Source organism: Amblyomma americanum, chromosome 8 (genome assembly GCF_052857255.1).
Source record: "Amblyomma americanum isolate KBUSLIRL-KWMA chromosome 8, ASM5285725v1, whole genome shotgun sequence".
NCBI lineage: Eukaryota > Metazoa > Arthropoda > Arachnida > Ixodida > Ixodidae > Amblyomma > Amblyomma americanum.
The window spans coordinates 100,001,304-100,026,426 of NC_135504.1; the positions used below are offsets into that span (position 1 = coordinate 100,001,304).

Consider the following 25,123-nt stretch of genomic DNA (forward strand, 5'->3'; position numbering starts at 1 on the left):
TACAGCATTTTCAAGCCTTAAAATGTGCACGAGGCACTGCTCTTCAAGACTGGTGGGGAGGTGCAACTGAAAACCACCTCCGATGCATCGATTTCGGTGTCTACACCATACAAGGTGGCTGCCGCAGTGTCACCAGATGAACTGTGGAAAAATGTTGATGTGACAGCCATGCAGGAGTATCAGAAGTGTAGAAACATGTAGCAGCCCTAATATTTTTGTCCTCTACATGAAGTGCTCTCGACACGACTATATTCAAGACAATGCTTCATGCACAGCAAATCCAAGAGCCTGGTCAACTGGGTCAAAACGTAGGAACATGCGGTCGTTAAATTTTTTTTTTATGTGAACTTTGAGAAGTATATGTCCAAAAAAGCAGAAATAAAGTAATCATGCGAAGATAACCGCATGCAATGAGTTAACTTAAGGAGACATACAAGAATTGCGGCAAACACTGTGCGAGGAAGAAATGCATCCTATGCAACGTGATACGTTGCAAAACAACTGGTTTCTTCCAATTCCCCTGCCAGTCATCCTTGCAGGACACAGTATCTGCAAAGCTAACGCGGAGGGTCCCCACAAAAGTGTTTTGGAGCGAGCTTTTACTAGCAGGCTACGATTTCGCTGACCGCTCTGTAGCACTGGATGAGGCGTGGGCACTAGAAGAAAGCACAAGAGCCCAGAGCAGCTCTGCAACATGGTCCCTTGAGAGGGCAAAGCGTCTGACTGCGTCGCCCTTTCGCGACATTGTTAGGCACCAGAAGCCAGCAGATGGAAAGTTTTTGAAGCGAGGGTTTGGATCAAGTACCTTGCAAACCAACTATATGAGGGACGGCTTGCAAAATGAAGAGAGCGTTGTGCAGTGGCATGTTGAGAAGGGCACGTCGGTTGTAGCGTATCACGATGGCCTGCGCGTCAACCCTGGTGCAGCTGTAATTGGTGCCCCACCAGACGGAGTAGTGAAAGATAGAGACTGCTTTGGCTAAGGACACTAAGGAGAAATTCTAAATAAAGTCATTGAAACAGCACAGCACCTGAAGGATGGCTTGCTTCATACCTTACACATCCACTATTAACAGGTATGACGACAACTGGCGCTGACAGGACAGCTTGCTGCGATTTAATGATTTATTGTGGCATTGACTGCACAATCTGGAGAATTTAATTGGACTGTTAACTGTGGACCAACAAAATGATGCCCTGACTCCTGCGATTTTAGATGAAATACAATCAGTGCCAAGTTCTTCGAGTTTGAAATTACGACAGTGCGTGCAGTGAAACATTTGTTTTCGTTAACCTTTTCATTATCACAGTATGTCCGTTTCAGCATGTCCAAACACTTGGAAGAAAACTGTACATAGTTGAGTTTAATGGTCCCAAAATGGTGAATACTGGCTATGAGGGACAGCGTAGTGGAGGGCTCCAGATTAATTTAGACCAACTAGGGTTCTTTAACATGCGATCACACCACTCAGCATGAGCTTTTTTCACACATCAAAGTCTGGGAAGTCACAATACTTCCAGAATGCACTTTCTCAATGATTGTTCAGTTGTGGGGGTGAGCGTTTTTTATTAAACGGCGAGTGGATTTCAATTCTTCTGATTAAACTATGTGAACGGCCAAGTGACAGTATTTTTGCATACATTAGCATTGGAGTGAGACCCGTCTGTTACGCTTTGCGACCCATCTGTTACGCTTTCGAGACAAGAAAAGCTATTCTTTGAAAAGTGTACAGAAAAAAATATACAAGTAGGGACAGTAACGCTTGAAACGGATGGCGCGAGCTTAGCCAATAATTGTTTTTTTTTCTTTCCATGGTCTCAAGTACCTGCGGCTGCGCTTCGACAACAAGGTCGGCATCACCGCATGCGTCGTCTACTTCGTCTTCAGCGTAAGCATTTGGCTGCAAGATTGACTATTACCATTTCGGTACGATCTGCACATGCCAAAGATGGCATGTATTACTGCAGATTGAAGGGCTGCTTTAAATATGATACAACCTACTGCCGCATTCAGTGTGAATGCCAAGCGAAAGCTATGTTCGCAGCTTACTTAACGAGATGCTGCGTGCAGCATTTGACATTGTTGATAAACGAAGTGGCGGGCTTTGAGCTTAGGAGGCACCTCATTACTGCTGCAAGTTTCTTAGTGTTGCCTGTAGGAGCGCATCATATAGCACTCGCTACCTCCAAAGGTCGCTCCCGCATGTGTTGGGATTTATCGTTCGCGGTTATGGCTATGATGGTTCCCCCTACAGCAGCGCTGCACTTTACTCCGATGTCCTGTTTTGTCGTCATGCTGTTTCAAAGCGAAAGCTTTACTCGCAGCGAACTTGCGATTTCGCCGTGGCCGCACTCCGAGGAGGCACATGACGTCACCCTCACATATATCGGTGGACATCCGAACCGCGCTTTCTTCTTTCCCTCCCTCCTTTATCTCTTCCTTTACGGCGCGGTTCGGGTGTCCACATAGATATGTGCGATGGTTACTGTGCTTTGCGCGCTCGCCGCGCCATCTGGAATGACGTCACACTGCGCGGCTCGCCGCCCCCACCGTTTAGTATGACGTTACACCACGTTCCTCGTTGTTGCGCTCGCCTCCGCTCGCTTCGCCAGCTGCGTCGCATGCCTACAACATGTCGGAGGATTGAAAAGGAGAGCTCGCGTGCGCCGCAACCACAGTTGTGTCGTCCTTAATGCGGCAACATAGCTAGACAACCAGACTAACCATGACTTGCAATCAAGTTTAACCAAGGCTAACCATGCTATGCTTTAGCTTTCGCTACGTATATCCTGGCATAGCCAGAGCTAAACCACTGCCAATTTTTTTTTCCTACGCCCTTCTTTCGTTGCGCTCTTTTTTCGCTGTGCTGTTTTGTCGCTGCGCCGTTTTATACTGTGTACTGTTTTGACGCGTGCTGCTCTTGTCTGGTGCTGTTTTGCCGTCATGCTGTTTTTCCCTATGCTGTTTTGTCGCTGTGCTGTTTTTTCTCTGTGCTGTGTTGTCGCTGTTTTGACGTACAGTGTTTTTTCGTGTCCCCATTATAAATCACCAAGCACCTGCCGACTGATCTGTTGTGTCTAACATGAATGTCAAGCTCAACGTTTCTCTAGTGAGTGAGTGGTCACTTGTCCCGTCTCATTATGCTTTTAGGTCCCTGCAACCTCCCTGGTAGAACAAATCTTTCATCGGAAGGTGGCGATGGTAGTGGATGATAGCGTTATTGCGTGAAATAAGAGGTAATCAGGAGGGACGGTAGGGGATAGAAATAATGTCTGAACGAGAAAATCACGAATGGAGAAGAAAAAACAAATGTGGAAAAGGCTATTAATAGAGGTCTAGAAAGAAATTTCACGTATTAAGGTATTCGTACTATTTGAAGCGCGTGGAAAGGAAGACCGAAATGGCAATTTGACGCATTTACAATTTCAGGCGTGAATTAGGCTGTCCGTATTCCAAATCAGTATTCAAAATAGTATTCCAAATCAGGTAACTCCCGCTGTGCTTCCGTATGCACATCTACTGAAAAATTTTGGTTCGTTCGAACGTCACGTGTTGTAGTTTGCTTTTTCTCCGCCTTGTCGTCTTTGAACACCGGCTATGTTTATTGATGCGCGAGCCACGCGAGAGAGTTTCCTGGACATGGAGTAGCAGTAAAAACTTTACTACGACTTAAGGTGCAGGAAACTCGCGCCTGCAATCACTAAGCTCTGATCTCGAAAGAAACACCCGCTGCTTGCTCGGCCATTGTCAGCTTCAGTCGACTGAGGTCTTGCAAAACTATACACATGATTTTGAAGCACAGCCGAGATTCTCAAGCGCGTCATCGAGATTTATGATCAGCAGTGTTCTGTGTTTCATTGAACGAGGAAAATAATTTTGAAAAATACCTCATTACAAGTTATATTTTGCTAACGAGAAAGTTGCACGGTTAGAAACCATTTTTGTTGCCCTGGTTTGTATTGTTATAGGTCGCAACTTCATGCAGTGAACAAATATCTCGCGCGTAATACTGCGTTGCCTGGTAGGATAGGTTTTCAATGAACACGGAATACATGAAATATCAGCGTGATCTGATTGGCCTCGTAACGTATGATGAGGGTTAGCTTCATTCGGCAATGGAGCAACAATAAATCTTCGCTCAGTTTCTGCACCTTAGTGTTCTTGTCGTACTGAAGCGTAAGGCACATTCCGCCGTGTTGGTTTTCTCACACTATCAGAGGACACTTTTCAAAAGGAACTTTCACGCAAAAGTACTTACATTTGGTTGAATTATCGGCCACCCCGGAATGTTTCACTTGTGGCATGGCCGAGACTGTGGAGCACGTGTTAGCTGTTTGTCCCGGTAAATGCGCGCCAAAGATTAACTTTGGCTGCCTCCTTGCAGCGTTTGAACAGCAGACCACTCTCGGAGGACGTACTCCTAGGCGCTTGGCCGCAGAGTTGGCAAGCAGCCCAGGCAATGCTGGTGTTTTCAGGTTTTTTCAGTGCCACCGTCCTCGGCTCGCGATTGTGATGCCATCAAATGTGTGTGCACAGACTCTTGTCTCTCTGCTCACCACATCGTCACCCATCAGGACCACCTTTCTTCTCCTCCTCCCTTCCCCTGTGCAGAGTAGCATGCCAGATATATATCTTCCTGGCCGACCTCTTTGCCTTCGTTTCATTATATTTGTCTGTCTATTTATTCCAGCAAACCCTTGGAGCCGTGGGCATCTTCAGCGCGGCTGTAGGGATCTCAACCAGTACGTATGTCTGGTCATGTAATTATCGCGGGGTCTTTCGCATTGAGCGGTTACTTAATATTTACGATTTCTGTTGAGTGAGTGAAAATTATTTAGCACTAATATTCTTTTTTAATCTTGATACACATCGGCGAAACACTGGGATCAACTGCTGCAGTAATTGATTCCTACTTATTGCTCGCAGAAACCTGTGTATTTCATCGTGCCTATCTTATTTTGCACTTCCATCATGTTCTTCGTTATCTTCCTATTGTTCAGGCCTCACCTCGCTATCACAGATAACTTGTCCTCCAACCTGTGCAGCCATATATGTAGTGTTATCAGCATTATCATCATCAGCCTAAATAAGTGCACTGCACGACATAGGCCTGTCCCATATCTCTTCAATTAACCCTGCCCTCTGCCAGCTGCGGCCATGGTATCCCCGCAAACTATACTATATAATTCGGCATATATGCAGTGTACCTTTTTTGTTACAGCGCTAATAGCTTTTATTATTATCCTGTTGAGAATGGTCCTGCGTGCTATTAAGGGGGGGTCTGCAGCGTCTAAGCGGGTAAAAAAAATTGGCGGTGGTTTAGCTTTGGTTAAACCTGGAGTGACGCGATAGCTACAGCTGGCCGAGTGGAACTTGGCCACGTGACAAACCACGTGACGAACCACGCGATCAGCAACGGTGCCACGCCACCGGCAGCTACTCCGCACCACGTGACCAACCACGTGACAGCGTGGCGGCGCAGCCACAGGGTGGCGGCGCCGCCACCGCCACTGCGCCGTCACGCTGAAGGCTCTAAATGCTACCGTAATGTAGCTATCGCTACCAGAGCCGCTACCAGAGCCCATCCGCACACTCTAAGACAGTAATTAGCTTACACGGGAGTAAAGAGGCAGTAAGCTACCCTTTAGAGCGCTCCCTCTTAGGGGAAGGGTGTACTCCACAAATCCCGGGGCATATTCTGATCACAAAATACTCGGAATGCTTACTCTTGGCGACAGAGGCATATTTCCAACGCAAAGCCTGGTAACTTCATGCAGTTAGCAATTAGAGGAGGCTTTTAAACGCATCACCAGAGGTCCTTAGGTCAGCAGATAGAGAAGACTGAAAATTCTATTCAAATCTTCATAACTGCTACAATTTCGCATGTTATGAAAAGGGATTTTGTTTCCGATGCCAACCTGCAGTACTTATATTTAGCGACGGAAATCTATGCAGGGCTTGGGGAGCATGCCCTGCTCCTAAAAGGGAGTGGTCTAGAGTGCAGCTTACTACCTTTTTACTCCTGTATGGGCTAATTGGGTCTTAGAGTGCTGTGTAAGAGTGTGGAAAATAGGCGTGGGAAGGAAACTGCCGCGTTTCTGTGACGTGTGACACGTGACTGGCAATGTCAGGGAAAGCCTCGGCTCAGGCTCTCGTCGCCACGTTTACGCCTTCAGGGTGGACCGCGTGGCGCGGACGGATGGCGCATTAGCCTGTTCGCGTCGCCGCCGTGCTCAGCACTGTGCTTTTAAGAGCGTTAGCTCTCACTACTTACATTTGTCAATGATGCGTCTGTCTACAATGAAGGGGAAATTGACCAAAATAGTTCCCACGTGACCTCACTATATCACGTAGTAACAGTGGGCCCGTAGCGCCTCAATTGATATATACCTCTGATCCGTAATGCCGGGTGTCCCAGCTAACTTGAGCCAGGGGTTAAAAAATAGACTAATGGAGACAGGCGAGTGAAACCAGTGGCGTATTGGTGACAGCTTTCTTGCGCACCACAGGCAATATTTGGTTGCGCAATTAATTAATAGCGTTATTAAGTTTAATTATCTAAATTAATAAATATTTACTGTAGACAACAAATTGCATTTGAAGAGTTGGAGAGCACCTTCAGAAACACCCATTCCATCATTTACGATAAGGAAACCCTCACGTGAGTCTTTTTTTCCCAGCTCCAAAGAAAGCCCGCGAAGTACAAAATAAACCACGTGACCAACGCACTTGCACGGCAAGATCGTGCAACTCTCAAGCGTGGTTTGAGCAAACGAAACCACCTGCAGCCTTGACTCGACTGCATCGTACCAGCGGCCGGCCGATATGTTGACGGAGGCAACTCGCACCGTCATGTACGCCACTGGCTGACGCAGACGAAAAACCACCGCCACCCCTTCCTTATTGGAATTTTATTGCCCACCGGTGATACGGTGGGTGCAAGCTTTCTCCTGGCCTGGTGCTCGGCTTCTTTAGGGTTAATTGCTTGGGAAATGGGTCTTTACCTTATCTTGAGAAGACAAAACTCCTTGTGCCATGGCGCTCTTTGGCCCTAGATGTCCTTGCGCCATAAAAATTCACAATTATCATCATCCCTCCCAGTAATTTTTTTGGCGGAGAAAGGCAATTTCACGTCAGTTTTGGTCCCAATCGTTTTAGACTGCGTGATACCTTGTGTATCACCAACGAATAAAACGCGAACAAGAAAACTGAGGTGGCAACAAAAAACGCAAAGCTTCTGGAGAGGAAGCACAAACGAGGTTGATTAACACTTCTGCAGAAGAGTCTGAGCGCATTAGAAGTTAAGCTAACTTGAGTCAATATTGAGCTCCCGCTGGCTAAGAGCTTGTTATTTTGGTCTTTATGGCTCAATCGTTTGTTCACGTTTCATTTCTTGCTAATAGTACATGTGGAATACACGCGGTATTTTTCCTTGCTGGTTGATCAGCGTTGGTGCATATATTCTTCAGAATTTTTTGTTCAGCAATCAATGATTCTGCTACGTTGGACTTTAACTTCAAAGCGTATCTTGCAGCGGTTAACCATATTACTTCTGCGTCAAAGCTTGTTTTACTTTGATTCACACAAGGGCCGTACAACGCGGCTTTCATGCACGTTTTGGCGATTCCGTACTTCACTATCGTTTAATATGACCCGACTGAAATGCGAGACGGTTGCTGTAGTTGCGCGGTGAATAAACCCAGCGCAAACGCTCATCGGATAGCACAAGCCCCAGATCAAAAAACTCATTTTATTGTTAACAGAAACCCGGTTGGTCAGTTGTAACGCGTAAGGTTCTATGCAGATCACGACAAAAATATAACGTTTTCAGTGAATGCAGCCTCTTTTTAATTAGAACGTGGTAGAATTGAATGCAACGGCCGCGGTGGCTCAATGGTTATGGCGCTCGGCTGCTGACCCGGAAGACGCGGGTTCGATCCTGGCCGCGGCGGTCGACTTTTGATGGAGGCGAAATTCTAGGGGCCCGTGTGCTCTGTGATGTCAGTGCACGTTAAAGAACCCCAGGTGGTCGAAATTTCCAGAGCCCTTCACTCGGCGTCTGTCAGCCTTAGTCGCTTTGGGACGTAAAACCCCCCATAAACCATAAACCAAACCAGAATTTAATGCATTAGGTGTTAGTTCCCAGTATTTTTCACTTTTGTAAGGCCGGAAATCTTCAGCGTTATCACTAGTGCGGGGACAGGGCTATCACATAAGCATGTAAAAAATGCGATTAAATCTAACAGAACCAGGGAAACCAACATCAAATTTCTTATACAGCCTGGTCACTAAGGACATCGTCATACAGAGGTTATCTCATACGTGAGAAATGAAATTTCGTCAACATGAAAGAGAGATCTGGGATTACAAATATAAAGCCAATACTGTGTACTTGCAATTGTAAGACAATAGGGAACGAGATAGATGGAAAGAAAAGGTAAATTATGCAATATATGCTCAATCTCTCAATACAGGTCAACTTCTGTATGTCCGCATCGTTTATTTAAACAGCGGGAAGCTCCGCTCAAAGAAGAAATTCATAATTACAAGGAGGAAGAAAACTATTATTTAGTTGTGGTTTTATTTGTATACCACAACCCGTAGGGCTTTATTTGCCTACCAAATTCTGTACACAGAAGTCCTCGGATGGCTGTCGGAGTATATATAGCGGAACGAATCTATTTATTGTAGACGGGGCTGCAAGTCTCAATGCGAGATGTGCTGTTTTCTAGTTGCTGCCACAGGTGGCGCTGTGATCTCACGGTGGTAGTGAAACCCCACGAAATCAAGAAACGTGATGAGTAGTTGCTGCCACAGATGGCGCTGTGATGTAAGGGTGGTGGCAGACCCCGCGAAATCTCCAAACGTGATGAGTAAGAGTTAACGCTCTTAAAAAGTGGAGGGAACACCTAAACTCCGCCTTTAGGGTATGACGCGAAAGCGCCGTGTGTTAATTCCCATACATGCAAAACGTGATTCTCTACAGTCATTAAAAAAAAAAACATAGTGACCCGTACGTGATTCGAACACGCAACCTTCTGATCTGGAGTCAGACGCGCTACCATTGCGCCAAAGAGTCTTTTTTTTTTCTTTATTGCCGGTATTTTGACCCACATAAAAAGAAAGCACATATTCATACATAAGCACTAAAACACAATCAACATCTTTGTTAAAACAACGGCCGCTCAGCTTGTGCGGTCACGTTCATGCTAAAATTCCTTCATCGCCAATAATAACTCAACACGTGACAGCCACTCTGGACTACATTCCAGCATCTTTTTCTCCTGAACAAAGTTGCTTATGCTTTCTTTGAAATATTGCGCCAACGAGTCAGCGTGGCAATAGAGGCAGCAAAAACAGTCGAGATCGCAGTTATCAGCCCTCGCTTCTTCTAGCTACTTTTTCCTTGATAAGAGAGACACTTCCCTCTGAATATACAGCTTCACTTGCCTCGCGCAGAATGGTGATAAATGTTTCCTTTTTTTTTGTACTGGGACGCCCTTGTTAATTTCTTTGACAAAACCTGCCATTAGCGAAGACTTGTGTATCAGGAAATCATGACGTCCCTGTCCAGCCAGTACAGCCAACAGTGTAAGCGATGAATTACACGTTAGTGAGTATATTTTCGATTGTTTTAAATTTAAGCAAGCTTTCTCTCATGTTGCATTTTGTATTTTGAGAGGAAATAAAAAATTGAGCTTCATATAGAATTTGCAACATTGGAAAGTATAAGGTTAATGAGTATTGGGAGCACCTAATTTACTTGTGGGGAACGAAATAATTTATTACCAATTGAAAGAAAAATCGCAGCCACCTTCTAGTTATTTCTTGAAAGTATTTGTTTAAGCGTTTCCAGCTATCCAAACTTGCATCTCACTTTCGATGATGAGTTAGAGCACTTGTATCTCTGCTGCTGTAGCACTGTTTGCGTGAGGGAAAGGTATATTTAAACCTTTAGTCAAAGCAATATACAACAGAAAGACATTACAGAACTAATTCTAATGTTATCGCCCATTCAGGGCGATTCAAACCGATTAGAATCGCCAGCACGTTTCAAAATCGGAGCGGAGCAAGTGTTTTAGCAAAGTATAGCGTTTTAAAACATTTAGTATAATTACTATAACTGGATATAATATATTCTAACAGATGCTATTACCTATTGGCGCCTGGCGTTTCTCAGCCTTACTCGCTCACGATTCGAAACTGCCATCAAAAAGAAGGAATAAAACAAAGCGGGACCGCATTCCTCCTCCACCGCGCACATCTCTCCCTCTCCCCGGCCACCCACTGCCGACCGGACAGTGCGCCGAGCTTCGGCCGTCGGGTGGCAGCTGCGACCAACCGGGGTCGCAATCACGCCACGCGTCCGACCGGCGTCAACGCGAATCCCACCGGCGTGTGCCCGAGTTACCGGGGGAAGTGGAGGCAACCGTCAGGTGGACATCCTCACGGTTACCGGCCACCCCGTTCCGGGACCGGAACCCACAGCCTACCGCAGCGTGAACTCGCGCCTCGAGTCACTCGCCCACACAGCGGTGATGGTACAGGTGTCTATGGGTGATTATATATCTGCAAGGTAAATGGGTAAATATTTGAGTCGCCCGGACATCCGTGATTACGCCAGAATTGACGGGTTAGAGAAAGCAGCAATCAGAACACCGACAAAAACAACGAACGTAGTTTTAAATTCCCCGCCGCGGTGGCTCAGTGGTTAGGGCGCTCAACTACTGATCCGGAGTTCCCGGGTTCGAACCCGACCGCGGAGGCAGCGTTTTTATGGAGGAAAAACGCTAAGGCGCCCGTGTGCTCTGCGATGTCAGTGCACGTTAAAGATCCCCAAGTGGTCGAAATTATTCCGGAGCCCTCCACTTCTTAATTTCTTCTTTCACTCCCTCCTTTATCCCTTCCCTTACGGCGCGGTTCAGGTGTCCAAAGATATATGAGACAGATACTGCGCCATTTCCTTTCCCCCAACACCAATTATTATTATTATGTGTGAGGCAGATACTGCGCCATTTCCTTTCCCCAAAAAACCAATTATTATTATTATTATTATTATTATTATTATTATTATTATTATTATTATTATTATTATTATTATTATTATTATTATTATTATTATTATTATTAATATTATTAATATTATTATTATTATTATTATTATTATTATTATTATTATTATTATTATTATTATTATTATTATTATTATTATTATTTAAATTCATGTTTTCAAAACTTATGATACTAAACGAAGGGCACCCAATGCTCTCTAAGCCTTACAAAGAAGATAGCACTCTGGTTAAACACTGCATGTTGTAAATTATCTAGTTCAACGTTCTAGACGATACGTGGACTTTGAGGAACGCCGTTGCGAAGGTGTACGAATCAATTTCGACCACCCACGGTTCTTAACGTGGCTGACATGCACAGCACGCGGGCGCCTTTTAAGCGTCACCTTCACCGAAATGCGGCCGCCGCGACCGGAGCTTAAACCGCGGGCCCGTACAGGGTCTGAAGGGGGGGGGGGGGCTAAGAAAAATTAACTGCATTGTTGTGCCATACACACCCACGAATAAATTCCACCAAGGACGTTCAGAAGAATTTCTTATCGCGAAGGAGGAACTAACTGCATGAGCAAACTATACATTAGTCTGTTTGTTGATTTCTTTATACTGTAAACCCAACTAAGGGCGTTCACAGCAGTGGAAAAAAATACCGCAAAGAAAAGATAGCAAGCGTCGCTCCAAGTCAAACGAGAAATTACAATATAAAACAGTGGCAGTATCTATAAAAATGACATGCGGTGAACAAAGGCAAAAATACGCTCGGATTATGCGCATAGGAAACAGAATTACATACTAAGACGCATTCATATCGGAGAAGATGAGAGCCTCTAAGCCAGCAGTAAAAGATCTTGCAGAGGAAGATATGGCAACTGGATCTGGTAGTTCGTTCCATTCTTTAATCGCCCTTGTAAAAAAGCTATATTTGAAGGTATCATTCCGTGTAACTGGTGGCTGTATGTATACAGGGTGTCCCAGCTAACTTTAGCCAGGGTTTAAAAATATGCAGCGACACTCTAAAACGACGCGACCAATTTCATGTTGCTGGCTATTGTATGGAGCAACTCGCACTTTTTTATATTGGGCTTAATTATATAATTAGTCGAGATCAAATAATCAACTTTGCAAGAAAAGAAGATAGGCGAAAAAGTCAAATGAGAAATTTGTAGAACGGTCCGCGAAAGGTCCCATAGAACAGTTTGTAACTTATCATCTATCACATATCGGCTTTTTTCTCTTCTTCCCTTAATCGTGAGAGTCTGCTGAGGAATAGCAACCTGCATGGATCGCAACCCAAGTCCCACCGATGGCAGCATGTGCCATAGAAATGTAGTGACGCATCGCTTGACCGCTGCACCACTGCGTAAGGAGTGGTAGGAAGACTACCTGGGATCTATCAATGTAGAGAGTGACCAATTCCACTTATGTAGAAATTACATTATTTCCGCTATCTGAACAAGTGCCATCCGTGAACGCTGGATCTGAACACCGAAACCGAAGTGAAAACCGAACTGCTAGCGCACCTAATTTGCATTTGGCTTAACTACGCAAATCGTCAATCATTCTTTTTTTTGCAAGTTTGCGGACCAGGCAACGGCCGCCTAAAGTTCTCTGAACTGTGACGAGAATGCAGCGTATTTTGCGCCCGCTCTGCACTTTTGTTACGGACATGGCTCATCTGTGATCTTTCACTGTTACTTCTCGTTTAGCATGATGATTACCAGCGAAAATTAAAAGATCTGAGCTGTACTTTTTCATGTGCACAGCTCGACATGCAATTTAAAAAATGAGAGAAATAAAAAAGGTCACGAAACGGTTGAAAGTGGTGCCGCGAATGATTGAGCGTTACCTCTGGTGTGACAGCAAAGAATTTTTCACGGACGTGTTCTCTTATTTATCTCGCAAAGTCCAAGAGCCGGAGGTAAATCAGGACATGTCAGGTACTCCTCTCCCCTGTTAGTGAACAGGGGAATTTCTTCCTCTTTCCCCTTTGATACCTGTCACCTTCCACCCTCTTCCCAACCTCTCTCCTCCATCCTCACCGTTGAAAGTGGACTTGAAGATTTATGTGTTTGACCAAATATTTTCTTTTCTTTACCAAAATTCGCAAGCAAACAATGTGCAAATGGGTACAAACAACCCGCGCCTATGCCAAAGCCACTGCCTTTAATGTTCAGACAATTCATCGCGGTAAGGCCGAGAACTTCTCGGCAAACAAGTTCAAAATGTGGATAAACTTCGATCCACTCAGGGAGTTTACAGTGACAGGCGGGGTTATATCTTTTGTCTTCTTATTAGCCTGGGACTCGAAAACAAGTTTTTTCAGCCGACGCCGCACTAATCTATTGGCTAACTTGTTTGGTAGTGAAACTTCAGGAGAAAACTTTCCCTCGCTCATTGCCTGCTGAACTCTCCAGTTTAGATGCGCGATCTATGCTTGCCATAATACACATCAAAAGCCGTAGAAGTCCACGGACCACATACGTCTGTTGGTTGGTGTGGAGAAAGCAGACTGCTGTGCAGGGCGCCGACGAGAAGTGTATCGACGTATTGTATTGTATTGTATTGTATTGTATTGTATTGTATTGTATTGTATTGCGTTGTACGTGTATCTCAGCTGTGGTGTTCAACGACCTGTTACGCGACACAGGAGCGCGGCCGCTAGCTTGCCACGCCTATGTACCAAGCTCTCATACTACACCTTAAACAGAAAGTGCTTAGATTGTACGGATCGGCACTGATGTACAGAAATGATGAATGATGAGTGTGGTGTAACGCAGCAGGTTCGGCGCCTGGCGGCCGCCGGCGACAACAAACCATGCTGCTGAACGAGTGCTACAAGTTAATGAATAGCAGGAAAGAATAGGCGACCGCATAAAGACAACGCACCTGGCGAAGCGCAGAATGCGAGGCCAATAGTTCCCAGCTTCGCGACCCCACAGTGCGCGCCGCCGAAGCTTAGGCAAGGCGGCTTCATCGTAAAACCTCCACAATGCAAGCACCACAAACCCCAAAAAATTGCACGTCGGAGCCAAGCGAAAACCAAGACCAAAATGAAGTCGTTCCTCAAGGGGCGCCGGAACAGTCCGTTTGGTTACAGTCTAAGCACGAATTAGCCTATAAAGAGCAAACATTGGCGGTGGTTTAGCTTTGGTTAAACCTGGAGTGAGGCGACAGCTACAGCTGGCCGAGTGGAACTTGTTCACGTGACCAACCACGTGATCAGCCACGGCACCGCGCCGCCGGCAGCTGCTCCGCACCACGTAACCAACGACGTGACAGCGTGGTGGCGCAGCCACAGGGTGGCGCGCAGCCACGCTGAAGGTTCGAATTGCTACCGTAATGTAGCTACCGCTACAAAAATGAGTATGGTGTCTTCTAGTGCACTGCCTCTTAGGAACACGGTATGCTGCCGAAGTACAGGGGTAAATTTAGATCCCAAATGTGCGGAATTATTTCTCTTGGCGACGGAGGCATAATCCTACCGCGATCACAGTAATACCCCTGTCACACGGGCACCGAGCAGGCCTTTGAGAATCAGGTCCTTATATCCAAAGGCGTAAGGACTGCAGCTACACAGCACAAATGTTGCGCATTTGCCGCTAAGGGCCCTAGAGGCGAAGGCGCCCGTGAGAGACCTTTGGAGCCCAAAGGCGCGGCCTTCAAGGACCTGCGATCGCATTGCCGCCCAATGTCAAAAAGAAAAAGCAATAAAAAATTATCAGCACCCAACAATGCTTGAAGATTTTTTTTTAAATACGAAAGGTGTGTCTGACTTTGCTTTTTGCACGGGTGTTTATATTTTATGCCCAGATTTCATAACACTGAAAGTGCTGCAGCAACACTGAGTGCCCCTGGTGGCCAAGGCAATACACAGAACGTGCTGTTGCTGATGAGTCTAGCTGTTGCAGTTCTTTTAAGGAAGCAGTTAGAATTTCAAAAAAATGTCTGAGCACAACGAATGGACAGAACACACCACTTGAATTTTAAAACACTCACTTCAGCCTCCTGTAGCACAGCAGCGGGTGCTAAGCCTCCACGACTATTTGACTTTTGGGCTCCACCGTGTAGCTGCGTCCCCGCTCCTTTAAGCTTTCGCTTTTTTGGTCAAAAATGATGCCTTTGCTGAAAAGGCCTTAGAGGAATGCCGTGTGAGAGGGGTATTACTTTATGCAGCGAACAATGGGAGAGGAATCTAGCTCGGTACCGGAGGTTTCGAAGTCGCATGCGGGAGGTGCGCGGTTCGATACCAAGCGCCGCCAGGTACACAGCGGTGATACAATGGGCACAAGCTTTCCCCTGGTCTGATGTTCGGCCTTTTTAGGGTGAAATTCTTGCGAAATAGGTCTTTGGCGCCACCTTAGGTAGAAGAAAATATCTTGTGCCATGGCGCTCTTTGGCCATAGATGGCCTTGCGCCGTTAAAAATCCATCCTCATCACCAGGTTTCGAGGTTACCAAATAGAGGAAACTTAAAATGCGGTAAAAAATTTTCGTAACTGCCACAACTTCGCATGTTATCAAGAGAAAATGTGTGTCCGTTACCAGCCATACGTATTCCGCATTTTTAGTGATGGAAATCTATTCCCTCATGATGGAAATCTAGGGGCAGTATACCCTAAATGCCCCTAAAGATAAGTGTTTTACAAGATAACTTATTTCCTTTTTAATCCCATATAGCCTAAATCATGTTTGGAGTCTAGAATTTCTCCGTGTCTCATCATCTGCGGTTCCGCGACAACCCTACGCAACGACCTTGCCGCTGTATGCTCCGACAGGCGTTTCCAACAGATGCTATTGAAATTAAAAATTGCCTCTTGTCTTTACGCAACAGCAAGGCACTTGACATTGATGGTTTCAGAATTTCCCCAGTAAAGTATGTAGCCGATGTAATTAGCCCAGTGTTAGAATATATCTTTAATTGTTGCATTGAACATGCAGTATTCCCCAAAAGAATGCAGATTGCCAGAGTCACGGTTATACATAAAGGCGGAGACAAAAACATTCTGTCAAATTATCGACCAATATCCATTCTTCCTGTTTTTTCAAAGTGTTTTGAAAAAATCCTGTTTAGACGAATATCTGGTTTCTGTGACAAACATAACATAATAACGCCCAGTCAGCATGGTTTCAGAAAACACTTCTCGACGGAAACCGCGCTTCTAACTCAGAAAGAACTAATCTTAGAGTCCTTTGAACAGAAACTTCTCACTCTTGGCATTTTCATTGATTTTTCCAAAGCATTTGACCGCATGAATCACAGAATAATGATAGCTAAGCTCGAGCACTATGGTTTTCGCGGAAAGTTTCTTCAAATAATTCAGTCTTATTTAGGTTCTCGAGTACAACAGGTAAACATACACAATGACTTCTCAGATTTTAGGCATATCACTTCAGGCGTTCCGCAAGGCAGTATCTTGGGACCACTCCTATTCCTCCTTTATGTTAATGACGTCGTCTGCATTAGTAAGCTGCCAACTTTCATTATTTACGCAGATGACACCACCTTATTTTTTAGAGCCTCACATTTACAAGATCTTCAGCAACAAGCATCACATTGTCTACACTCGCTTTTAGAATGGTCTAAATGCAATTTGTTAAGCATTAATACCCAGAAAACAAAAGCTGTGCTCTTCAGACCTCGCAGTAAGCCTATTAACGGATCGCCACTTTCTTTAAGATTGGGCTCGTCACTCATCCAGATTGTTCCAGTCATCAAAAGTTTAGGTGTGATTTTTCATGAGAACTTATTATGGAATGATCATGTCGAAATGGTAATAAACAAACAGTCCAAGGTTGTCGGTATTTTATGTCGACTAAGGTACTTTATGCCGAAGCGTATTAAGCAAATGCTGTATAACGCACTTTTTTCTTCTGTTCTTAACTATTGCTTTTTGGTCTGGGGCACTACGTCTTTTACCAACATTAATCGTTTGCACCTTCTTCAAAAAAAAAGCTGTTCGTAGCATTGTGAATGCTCCGCGACTAGAGCATAGTGGCCCGATATTTCAGGCACTCGGCATCACCCCCCTTCCCCAGTTGTATGAAACGTTGCTCTTAAGACGGTATGAAACAAGTGTTGTTAAAAACAATTGCTTTATGTTACAGCTGTCTGGACTGAAATACAAAGAGTCTAAATACTCTACTCGAATAGTTTTGAATTGGTTTGTACCTAAGACCCGCACAAATTACGGGTATCAAATGTTGAACTTCACTCTCCCACATTTATTAAATAAGAAATCCTTATAAATATATAGCTAAATAATGCCAAAAACTGTTATATGTCCTGTATGTTTGTACATTTTTTTGTTGAAAGTGCCCTCGTATTGTTTCTTTCGTTTGTTTTATTAACGTGAACAAGTATATCACTGCCAAGCTTCTGTAGGGTGCGCCGGCCTCGTCAAGCCTTGCCACTGGCTTTTTGCCGGTGCACCCAACATCGCCATGATGTTAAATAAATATATTCTGATTCTGATTGTGATTCTGACCCGAGTATATTCCTGTTGGGCACCGACTGTAGCTGATTTTATCATCTCATTTCCGTGACACTGCTGTCAATGTAATATTATTGTGGATTTTGTTGTTGCTGCTACTATTGAATGCTTTTGTTTCCTTATTTCTTGGAGAAAAATTTCTCTTCAGTGTTTCTCTGTGCGCTCTACCAGCCGCAAAGCCTTATAGTTGTTTCCCGGCCATTCAAAATAAAATTAATCGATTTATTATCAAATACGTCGCAGAATTTTCTGGATTTTACGTTGTACCTCGATTATTAGCGCTATATAGGGTATTTACTTTTATTTATTTATTATTCCTCAAAGATTCCTTGCGGGCCATTACACGAGGGGTGGGGGTAACACAGCAAAGATAACTATACATTATTTAAAACGGAGGAAAATAGTTACATGATGAAGTAATAGCTGTATAGCTTTCCTTTGTAGCCGTATGCCGGCGCTCGAGTGGATGTAAATGAATAATCACTCCCTCATATCAATGGTTACATTGATGAATAAAATTCCTCGATGGAGGACTCGAATAGTTGATGGTTGGTGATGGCCGCCACTTCAGTCGGGAGATCATTCCAGTCGCGGGTAGTCTTTAGGAAAAACGATTGCTGGAATGTTGTGGTATTTGATCTATACGTTATGTTTAATTCGATATCGGTCGCTGTAAGCCGTCTGGCGTATGTCAGAAAAGCTGGGTCTTCCCGGCTGCGCAGGTTATGCTCTATTGGAATCACCTGTCGCTCGCAATGCGTGAGGTTGCTGCTCGGGCAGAGAACCAGCAGCCCTGTCCACTGTTGCAGTTGTTTTTCTTTTCTTGTCTTTTTATAATTTATAGCACACCTGACACACCATCCCTGTTCCTCAGTGTTTCCAAGTGATTTCTTACTGCCTTTTTACCGTTTCTTTTTTTCAGTGTTTCCAGTACCACTCCTGTACTCAAACATGGCCATTGGTCTCGCCGGAACTATTTACACAGCTCTGGTAACGACGCTTTCAAGCATTTTGATCCCAGAGGTCATGAAAAACGAATCTAAATATTGACGATTCTGCTCAGAAACTACAGTGTTTCTGACTCAAGTATTGGACGTAAAACCAAAGCCGTAACGTTTCAATTTTAGACACAGAGCCTTTTTTTCATATCCCGTGTTCCTGTAACTAATGCCGCAATACCGGATTGATGTGCAGGTAGAAACATTGCGCTTGGCATCTAAAAAGCGGGCGGGAAGTTTTCATCTTCAGATAGCACATGTCCAACATTCTTGGACAAAAATTTCTAAAATTGGAAAATTAAAAAGTGCTCAGACGGAAATATCGAAGGTAATGGTCCATTCTTTCGATATGTAGCAAAATGTTTCTCATAGTGTTTCCATTGCCCGCATCAAGCAGCTCATACTGCCATTGAAAAACAATGGGGAACGTTTTTTTTTTCGATCGAAAAACGTTAATAGCAAAAACATGCCAGCCGGCTGACGGGATATCCGCGGATGTGCTGAATTAAATAGTGAAATCTTCGAATATATTAAAAAACTGCGCTCATAAACTCTTTCTCGTTCAAGAATGTTTTTCTCCTTCATTGTTAGGCATGAGAGCTCTCGAAGAACATGGAAATAAACGAAAACAGCTGTCTGGCCTTTGCCTCTCCTGCAAGACAACCAGCTCGAGCCTGTGAGCGTCGGCGCTAGCTCCAAACAACGCTGCACATTGTATTTTTTAACAATAGCCTCTCTGTTTCCGCCCGAAATTAACAGTTACACAATACATATTCAGTTCCTCAGGAAGGATCACTGACTGCAAAGACATTCTTCCTCACACCGCGCCCGTCCCTGCAGGCTATCAGTACGAAAGCACTAATCTTGAGGTTGAGGGCCTAGCAAAATCATCCCGTGTATGTTTGCGCACCAAGGGAGCATAGAAAAAATGAGAAAAGAAAATCGCGTCTAAATCCACGACAGGGAGTCGAACCCGCGGCGGCGCGAACAGATCAGCTTCCAGACCCTTTGCGCGAGAGCACTAGCCTATAGCCACAGTTTCTTTTTTATTTTTGCATGAAAATAGCTCCGAAAAGAAAAGTCTATGCACACCTACGCCACAAGACACCAGGCCGCCATACCGCTGCACGTCCCCACTTTCCCAAACATCAAATGCCTGGGAGACACGCACATGCACCTAGATAGGGAAGCCAGCCAGGCGGCTCTTCCATGGCAGCATATACTCCACACATCAAAGCGCACTGCTCATCAAACAAATATATCGACGACCGTGGTGATTCGGCGTGGCGGTCCATCATGCGGCTCTTCCAGAGACTAAATAGTCCCAGCAACATAAATAGATCACATGGCACAGCACAGTTTTTATACACAGGCAAAAAAAAAACAGATACTGTAGGGTGTGATGTCAATGCCCTTCTTAATTGTTCGTTGTAGTTTGTCCCAGAAGAACATAGCATTGCATGGAATAAAACCATGGTCGATGGCACAAACATCTCCTTAGCATGAAGCCATGCCTTCACAGCCAGCGTCGATGCGTGCAGTTTAAAGAAGAACGCTTTTGCAGAATAAATACACATTTGCTCAACACGTTTTAAAACACTGGTGTCAAAGAACTACAGAAAAAGTTGGCGATGCAACGGTGCAGAAAACAAATACTCTGTGAGTGCCTGAGTCATCTGCCTTCTGGAGAGGCTGTACAGGTAGTCTAAAGAAAAGCGCACAGTGGGGAAACTGAAGGTGTCAGCAACCTCCTTAAGGAATCCCCATAAAGGCCCTTCACGAGTGCGTCCAGTCGGTGCCAACAGGAAAGTCAAATGAGCATTGAGACTCCTAATAAGCACGGCTACTAAAAAGGCGTGGTTTGGCGATTTGAGAAAGAAGAAAGGCGAGACAAGCTGATGCACGAATAAGTGAGCAAGGCCTATTCCACCAGACCCTAGAGAAAGAGGCTGTCAAGACGCATGGGTTCTCATTGGGAGCGCCATATGAATGTAGCGAATATTCTGTGCATCCCCCTCACTATTTTCGTCACACAATGAAGAACCTGCAGGACATAAGCTAGTTTTGCAAATAAAGAAATGTTGCAGGATTGAGCCCGAACAAACACTGAGAGTTCCCTACCCACCAAGCCTGGGTTTTCCGCCTCATGGACATTACTGACTATCATAATCGCCTGTAAATTTTTTTCTGCGCACCGCAGGGAGGCTTGCGCAGTGTCGTGTGGGCGGACTGCATCCAGGCTTTGGTGATGCTTGCGTCACCCTTAATCATCATCGGGAAAATAATCTACGACTCGGGAAGCGTCGACCCGCCGCTGAGGCCCCTCAGAGATTTCGACGTCACACATTCCATGTTGCGGTGAGAGTTTGTTACCGTTCGAGCCGTTGCCGACCTTTTGTTACCTTCTAGAGATTTATATTGCATTTATTAGCGGAGCGAACTGGCCACGAGCTCCGTCGTGGTACAGGGCTGCCCTAGCTGTAGTTATCGCGCCATCCTGTATGACATGAAACATCACGCCACCTCTCGATGCGTGCAGCGCAGAAGAGTGCGATCAAGACCCCATCCTAGTAATGCGTTTGGACACCTACCGGTAAAACACGAAAGGTATCGATAGGCATCGATCAATGTTTTACAGCGATAGCTGTTAGGCGCCCGTTTGCGCGTCGCCGTCGGCGTAACCTGTGGGTGTGTTACCATGCTAACAATGATAAAGCACACACCGGTTACCATCGCAACCCGGATATGGCTATCATCCCGCATAAAGTGTGTAGGATGTGTTCAGGCATCTGTTAATGATTTGCGTCTGCTTGAGTCTCGTCGTCTGATGTCACCTTACGTCACCTTACGTCCCGGCCAACCTGGGTCGCACGCGCCTACGGATGGCTCTGTTTGGAACAGCCGCCTGCCAAAACTAAATGTCTACGCATATACGCTGAAGCTCGCGTTACATAGTCGTAACCATCCCATGAATTTTTTTTTAGAAAATTTTGGTTTGGATAAGTTTACTCACAAATCCATGGCCAGGTTGTGATGACGCCACAAAGCCACGTGAAAGCCTCATTTTTCGACCATGGTGGGTTGTCCGACGCCCAGCAGAATCTTGTGTCCCATGTTGGTCATAAGGTGACAGCCTGGGCTACCCTACACCGACCAATTTGTCGCTCACAACGCCTACGACAAATTTTCTGCAGAAGGGAAGCCTCTACGCTATCGTCTTAAAAGTTCGGATGTTTTTACTGTCTGTGTGAGTGTGCGTATGTGTGCGTGTACATGTGCGTGCGTGTGTGGAAATGCCGTTAATTCTTTCACAGCCCTGAGTGTTTCATACTGCACAGGTTTATTTTTTATGTGCTACTATTACCGGCCGCTGTGAGAGATTCCAGCGATGCGTGTGCAGTTTTCCTGCGTCACACAAACAGAAAAAAAAATTCGAGGAAAAAAGTTCCACAGGTCAAATTCAAACGCAGCGATTTCGCGTGCGAAGGGAGCATGGAACCCCGTAGCCACAACGAGTGCCGTGTTACTCGATGGATAGAGGGGAACATAGTCTGTGCGGCAATCAGAAGCAGTGAAAAACAAACAATAAACAAATGTTTTAAGAAATAACAGCAACAAAAGAAGAAGAGTAATAATTCGGTGTGATTAAGATGATGGTAGCAGTGGTCAATTGCTTGTTAGGGCATTTAAACCTTGCTCCAGCATGACCTCTCTTTTTTTTCTCATGATTATGCTTCTTTACGAGTCGGGGAGCTAAAATATATAATGTCTTCGGGCGATGCGCAGAAATTAAACAAAAATGCCAGCGTACCCTCAAATAAGGATGACAGGGTTACAACACTCATGACTTCCGGGCCAATCTAGAAGTTGTCATAAATCTCCCTCGGTGCACAAATATTCTTGAGCTTGAAAATGGCCTGAGCTGAAGTGAAGCTGAAAGCGGCTTTTAGAGCCCGCGGAAAGCCTTGAAACAGCATTTTTTTCTTCCACAAAGCTCAGATCTATATTTTGTTTTCTCCTATTGATCTCGGGTTTCGCGGTTAAGCCTTCAAACTTAAGCCGTTGTCTGCTCTTGGCCGCCAATGGCTAGCGGCCAATTTTTGCGGTAATAAACATCCTTGTTCGGTCACTGATTAGGTAAGCATTATCTTTTCCTTGGGTACAGTTGGGAAGATGTCCCTTTGACCTTTTTATATAGGCAGATACTGCCACTCATTGCTGAAGCGGTCACTTTAATCACGGTCAGTGCGATAAACCCCAGTTTTCGTATTTTTCATCTGCTGTTATTGTAGCCCTCAAGTAAAAATGGCGCATACACAGTATTGGAGAAGACACAGGCCCTGGTTTCCAGATGCCCACAAGAATTTTACAATAAAATATTTTGGAGCAGACGACTGCTAGATTAATCTTAAATACGAATTGTATGGACAGCTCAAAGTTGGAGGGCTAAGGACTCAATGTTGGAAGAGAACTTTACGTCCATGAAATATTAGGATTTGAATAACAACGAATCATGCGCATCAGTAGGATATAAACTATGAATAAAGAAAACCGTGAAAAAGACCAACTTTTTGATTCTAAAAAATGTTTTGTGTGGCGGAATACGCATTCCTGCAGTCGTGTCGGAGCAAAGAAGCTCAGCGAGAGATAACAACCTCAGTAGACAAACGCGTGAGAGATTTGAAAGGATATTTCCAGCAGGCGCGTCCTTATAGAAAACAAGCGGTACAGTACATTAAAAACTCATCAATAGCTTCGGGTTCAGCACAGAGCGGGCACAAAAGAGAATCGTCCAGGCCCAATTTGTGCAGGTACAAAGTTAATAAGGGTATGCGAAAATGTAGCCGCGCGAAACGAACCTCAAAATTGCGATATCACAATTATTTATTGCTCCAGAAGAACAGAAGATACATGTTGTCAGTAGACGACTGCATGTATCCACATGGACTACATGTACAGTCTTTAGCAAAAATATGCAGCCCACGGGACTTGCTTGCAAGCCGTGCAGCGGCGCACTGGAGCACATTTGACAGTCCTAAGCCTTAGGCGGTTGTGGGCTTGAGTTCCTCCTGCCTTCGTGACATTAGGCACACCTGTTTATAGAAGGGTGTTCGCTAGAGGAAAGTTTGCTGCCTTCTCAATCCTTTCTGTTTGCGTTCTTAGTCAGTAGAGAACAGTCAGTAAGCGCTTCTGGAACAAATTCTTCAGCTGACGTACGCCTCTGAAACCCGGCGCAGCTTTAATGCGATGGTTGGTAGGAGTGCAATGGTCGGTAGGAGTTCAGGACCCCTGAGGGGTACCTTCACCATGGTGTCTGTCACTGCTGCGCATGCTAGAAGTAAATTCAGAGATGCAGTCTCATTTTGTCGTTGTGGGAGCAAAAAGTTCAACCCAGGACGCTTTGCCCTACTTTGTCCTGGAAAGTTTATCGGGTATTTACTGACCTTTGTTTACTGCACCTTTAGGTGCAGGAGATTCTCTGGCATTCACGCGTATTACGAATTTCCTTGAGCCCACAAAACTCAGATCTTGCAGATAAATATTGGAGGGGACACTCAAGCTACGCCTTAAGGGTATGACGCAAATAGATATTAGGTTAGTGTCCATATATGCAGCATTGGTCGCACTCTACTTAACATTCATAGATCACTGGGAGTCTTCATACTCCTCCTGGCGCAGTGGTGCAGCGGTTAGGCGATGCGCCACTGCCCTGCGATGGAAGGTGCTGCCACAGGTGGGACTTGTGTACTCCAGGTTTTTCTTCCCAGCGACCTCTCGAGACCAACCATTAATTTTCCTACCACCTGCCACAATGGACAGCTTGTTTCACAATCCGTTGCGCCGGTTGTGATGACGCCAAAATGACACGTGACCTAGCTGGCCCGCCTACCTGTTTCTCTCGGTATTTTTCACTCACGGTCAACGACGCCGACGATGACGACGCTGAATTTTCTGCGACGCGAGCTCCCTAACGCAATCGCGTTAAAATTCGCGTGATTCGTAGAGAGCTAGGGTGAACACGCCTGCAGAGAGTGAACACATTTTTAACACATACGCAGCAGCAGAACACGCGTATCACTCACGCCTACACCAATCGTTAAGGCCCTGCTCCGCCCTCGTCTAGCCTGGAGTGTGGCCCTTGCTTCTAAATCTAAACTTGTGTCATTGTGCTGCACAAACACTTAAGCAGGAGAGGCTGTATTTGTAATGAAAACCCTCCATTCAGACGACCGAATTTTTGATTCCACGATTCCACGCTGCCGCGAAGGGACCCGCCGCGGTGGCTCAGTGGTTAGGGCGCTCGACTACTGATCCGGAGTTCCCGGGCTCGAACCCGACCGCGGCTGCGTTTTTATGGAGGCAAAACGCTAAGGAGTCCGTGTGCTGTGCGATGTCAGTGCACGCTAAAGATCCCCAGGTGGTCGAAATTATTCCGGAGCCCTCCACTACGGCACCTCTTTCTTCCTTTCTTCTTTCACTCCCTCCTTTATCCCTTCCCTTGCGGTACGGTTCAGGTGTCCAACGATATATGAGACAGATACTGCGCCATTTCCTTTCCCCCAAACCA

General features: G+C 45.3%; 1 protein-coding gene and 1 non-coding gene across 2 annotated transcripts in view; one reads left to right on the top strand and one right to left on the bottom strand.

Annotated features, from left to right (window-relative positions):
- LOC144102646 (sodium-coupled monocarboxylate transporter 1-like) overlaps positions 1-25,123 on the top strand; it is a 63,980-nt gene that overhangs the window by 22,079 nt on the left and 16,778 nt on the right. The window contains exons 3-6 of the mRNA XM_077635862.1: positions 1,824-1,889; positions 4,692-4,743; positions 18,480-18,547; positions 20,756-20,913. Coding sequence (XP_077491988.1) covers positions 1,824-1,889; positions 4,692-4,743; positions 18,480-18,547; positions 20,756-20,913 — 344 coding nt within the window. The remainder of the gene's footprint in view (positions 1-1,823; positions 1,890-4,691; positions 4,744-18,479; positions 18,548-20,755; positions 20,914-25,123) is intronic.
- TRNAW-CCA (transfer RNA tryptophan (anticodon CCA)) lies at positions 9,009-9,080 on the bottom strand. Its single transcript has one exon. It is a non-coding gene; the product is annotated as a tRNA-Trp (tRNA).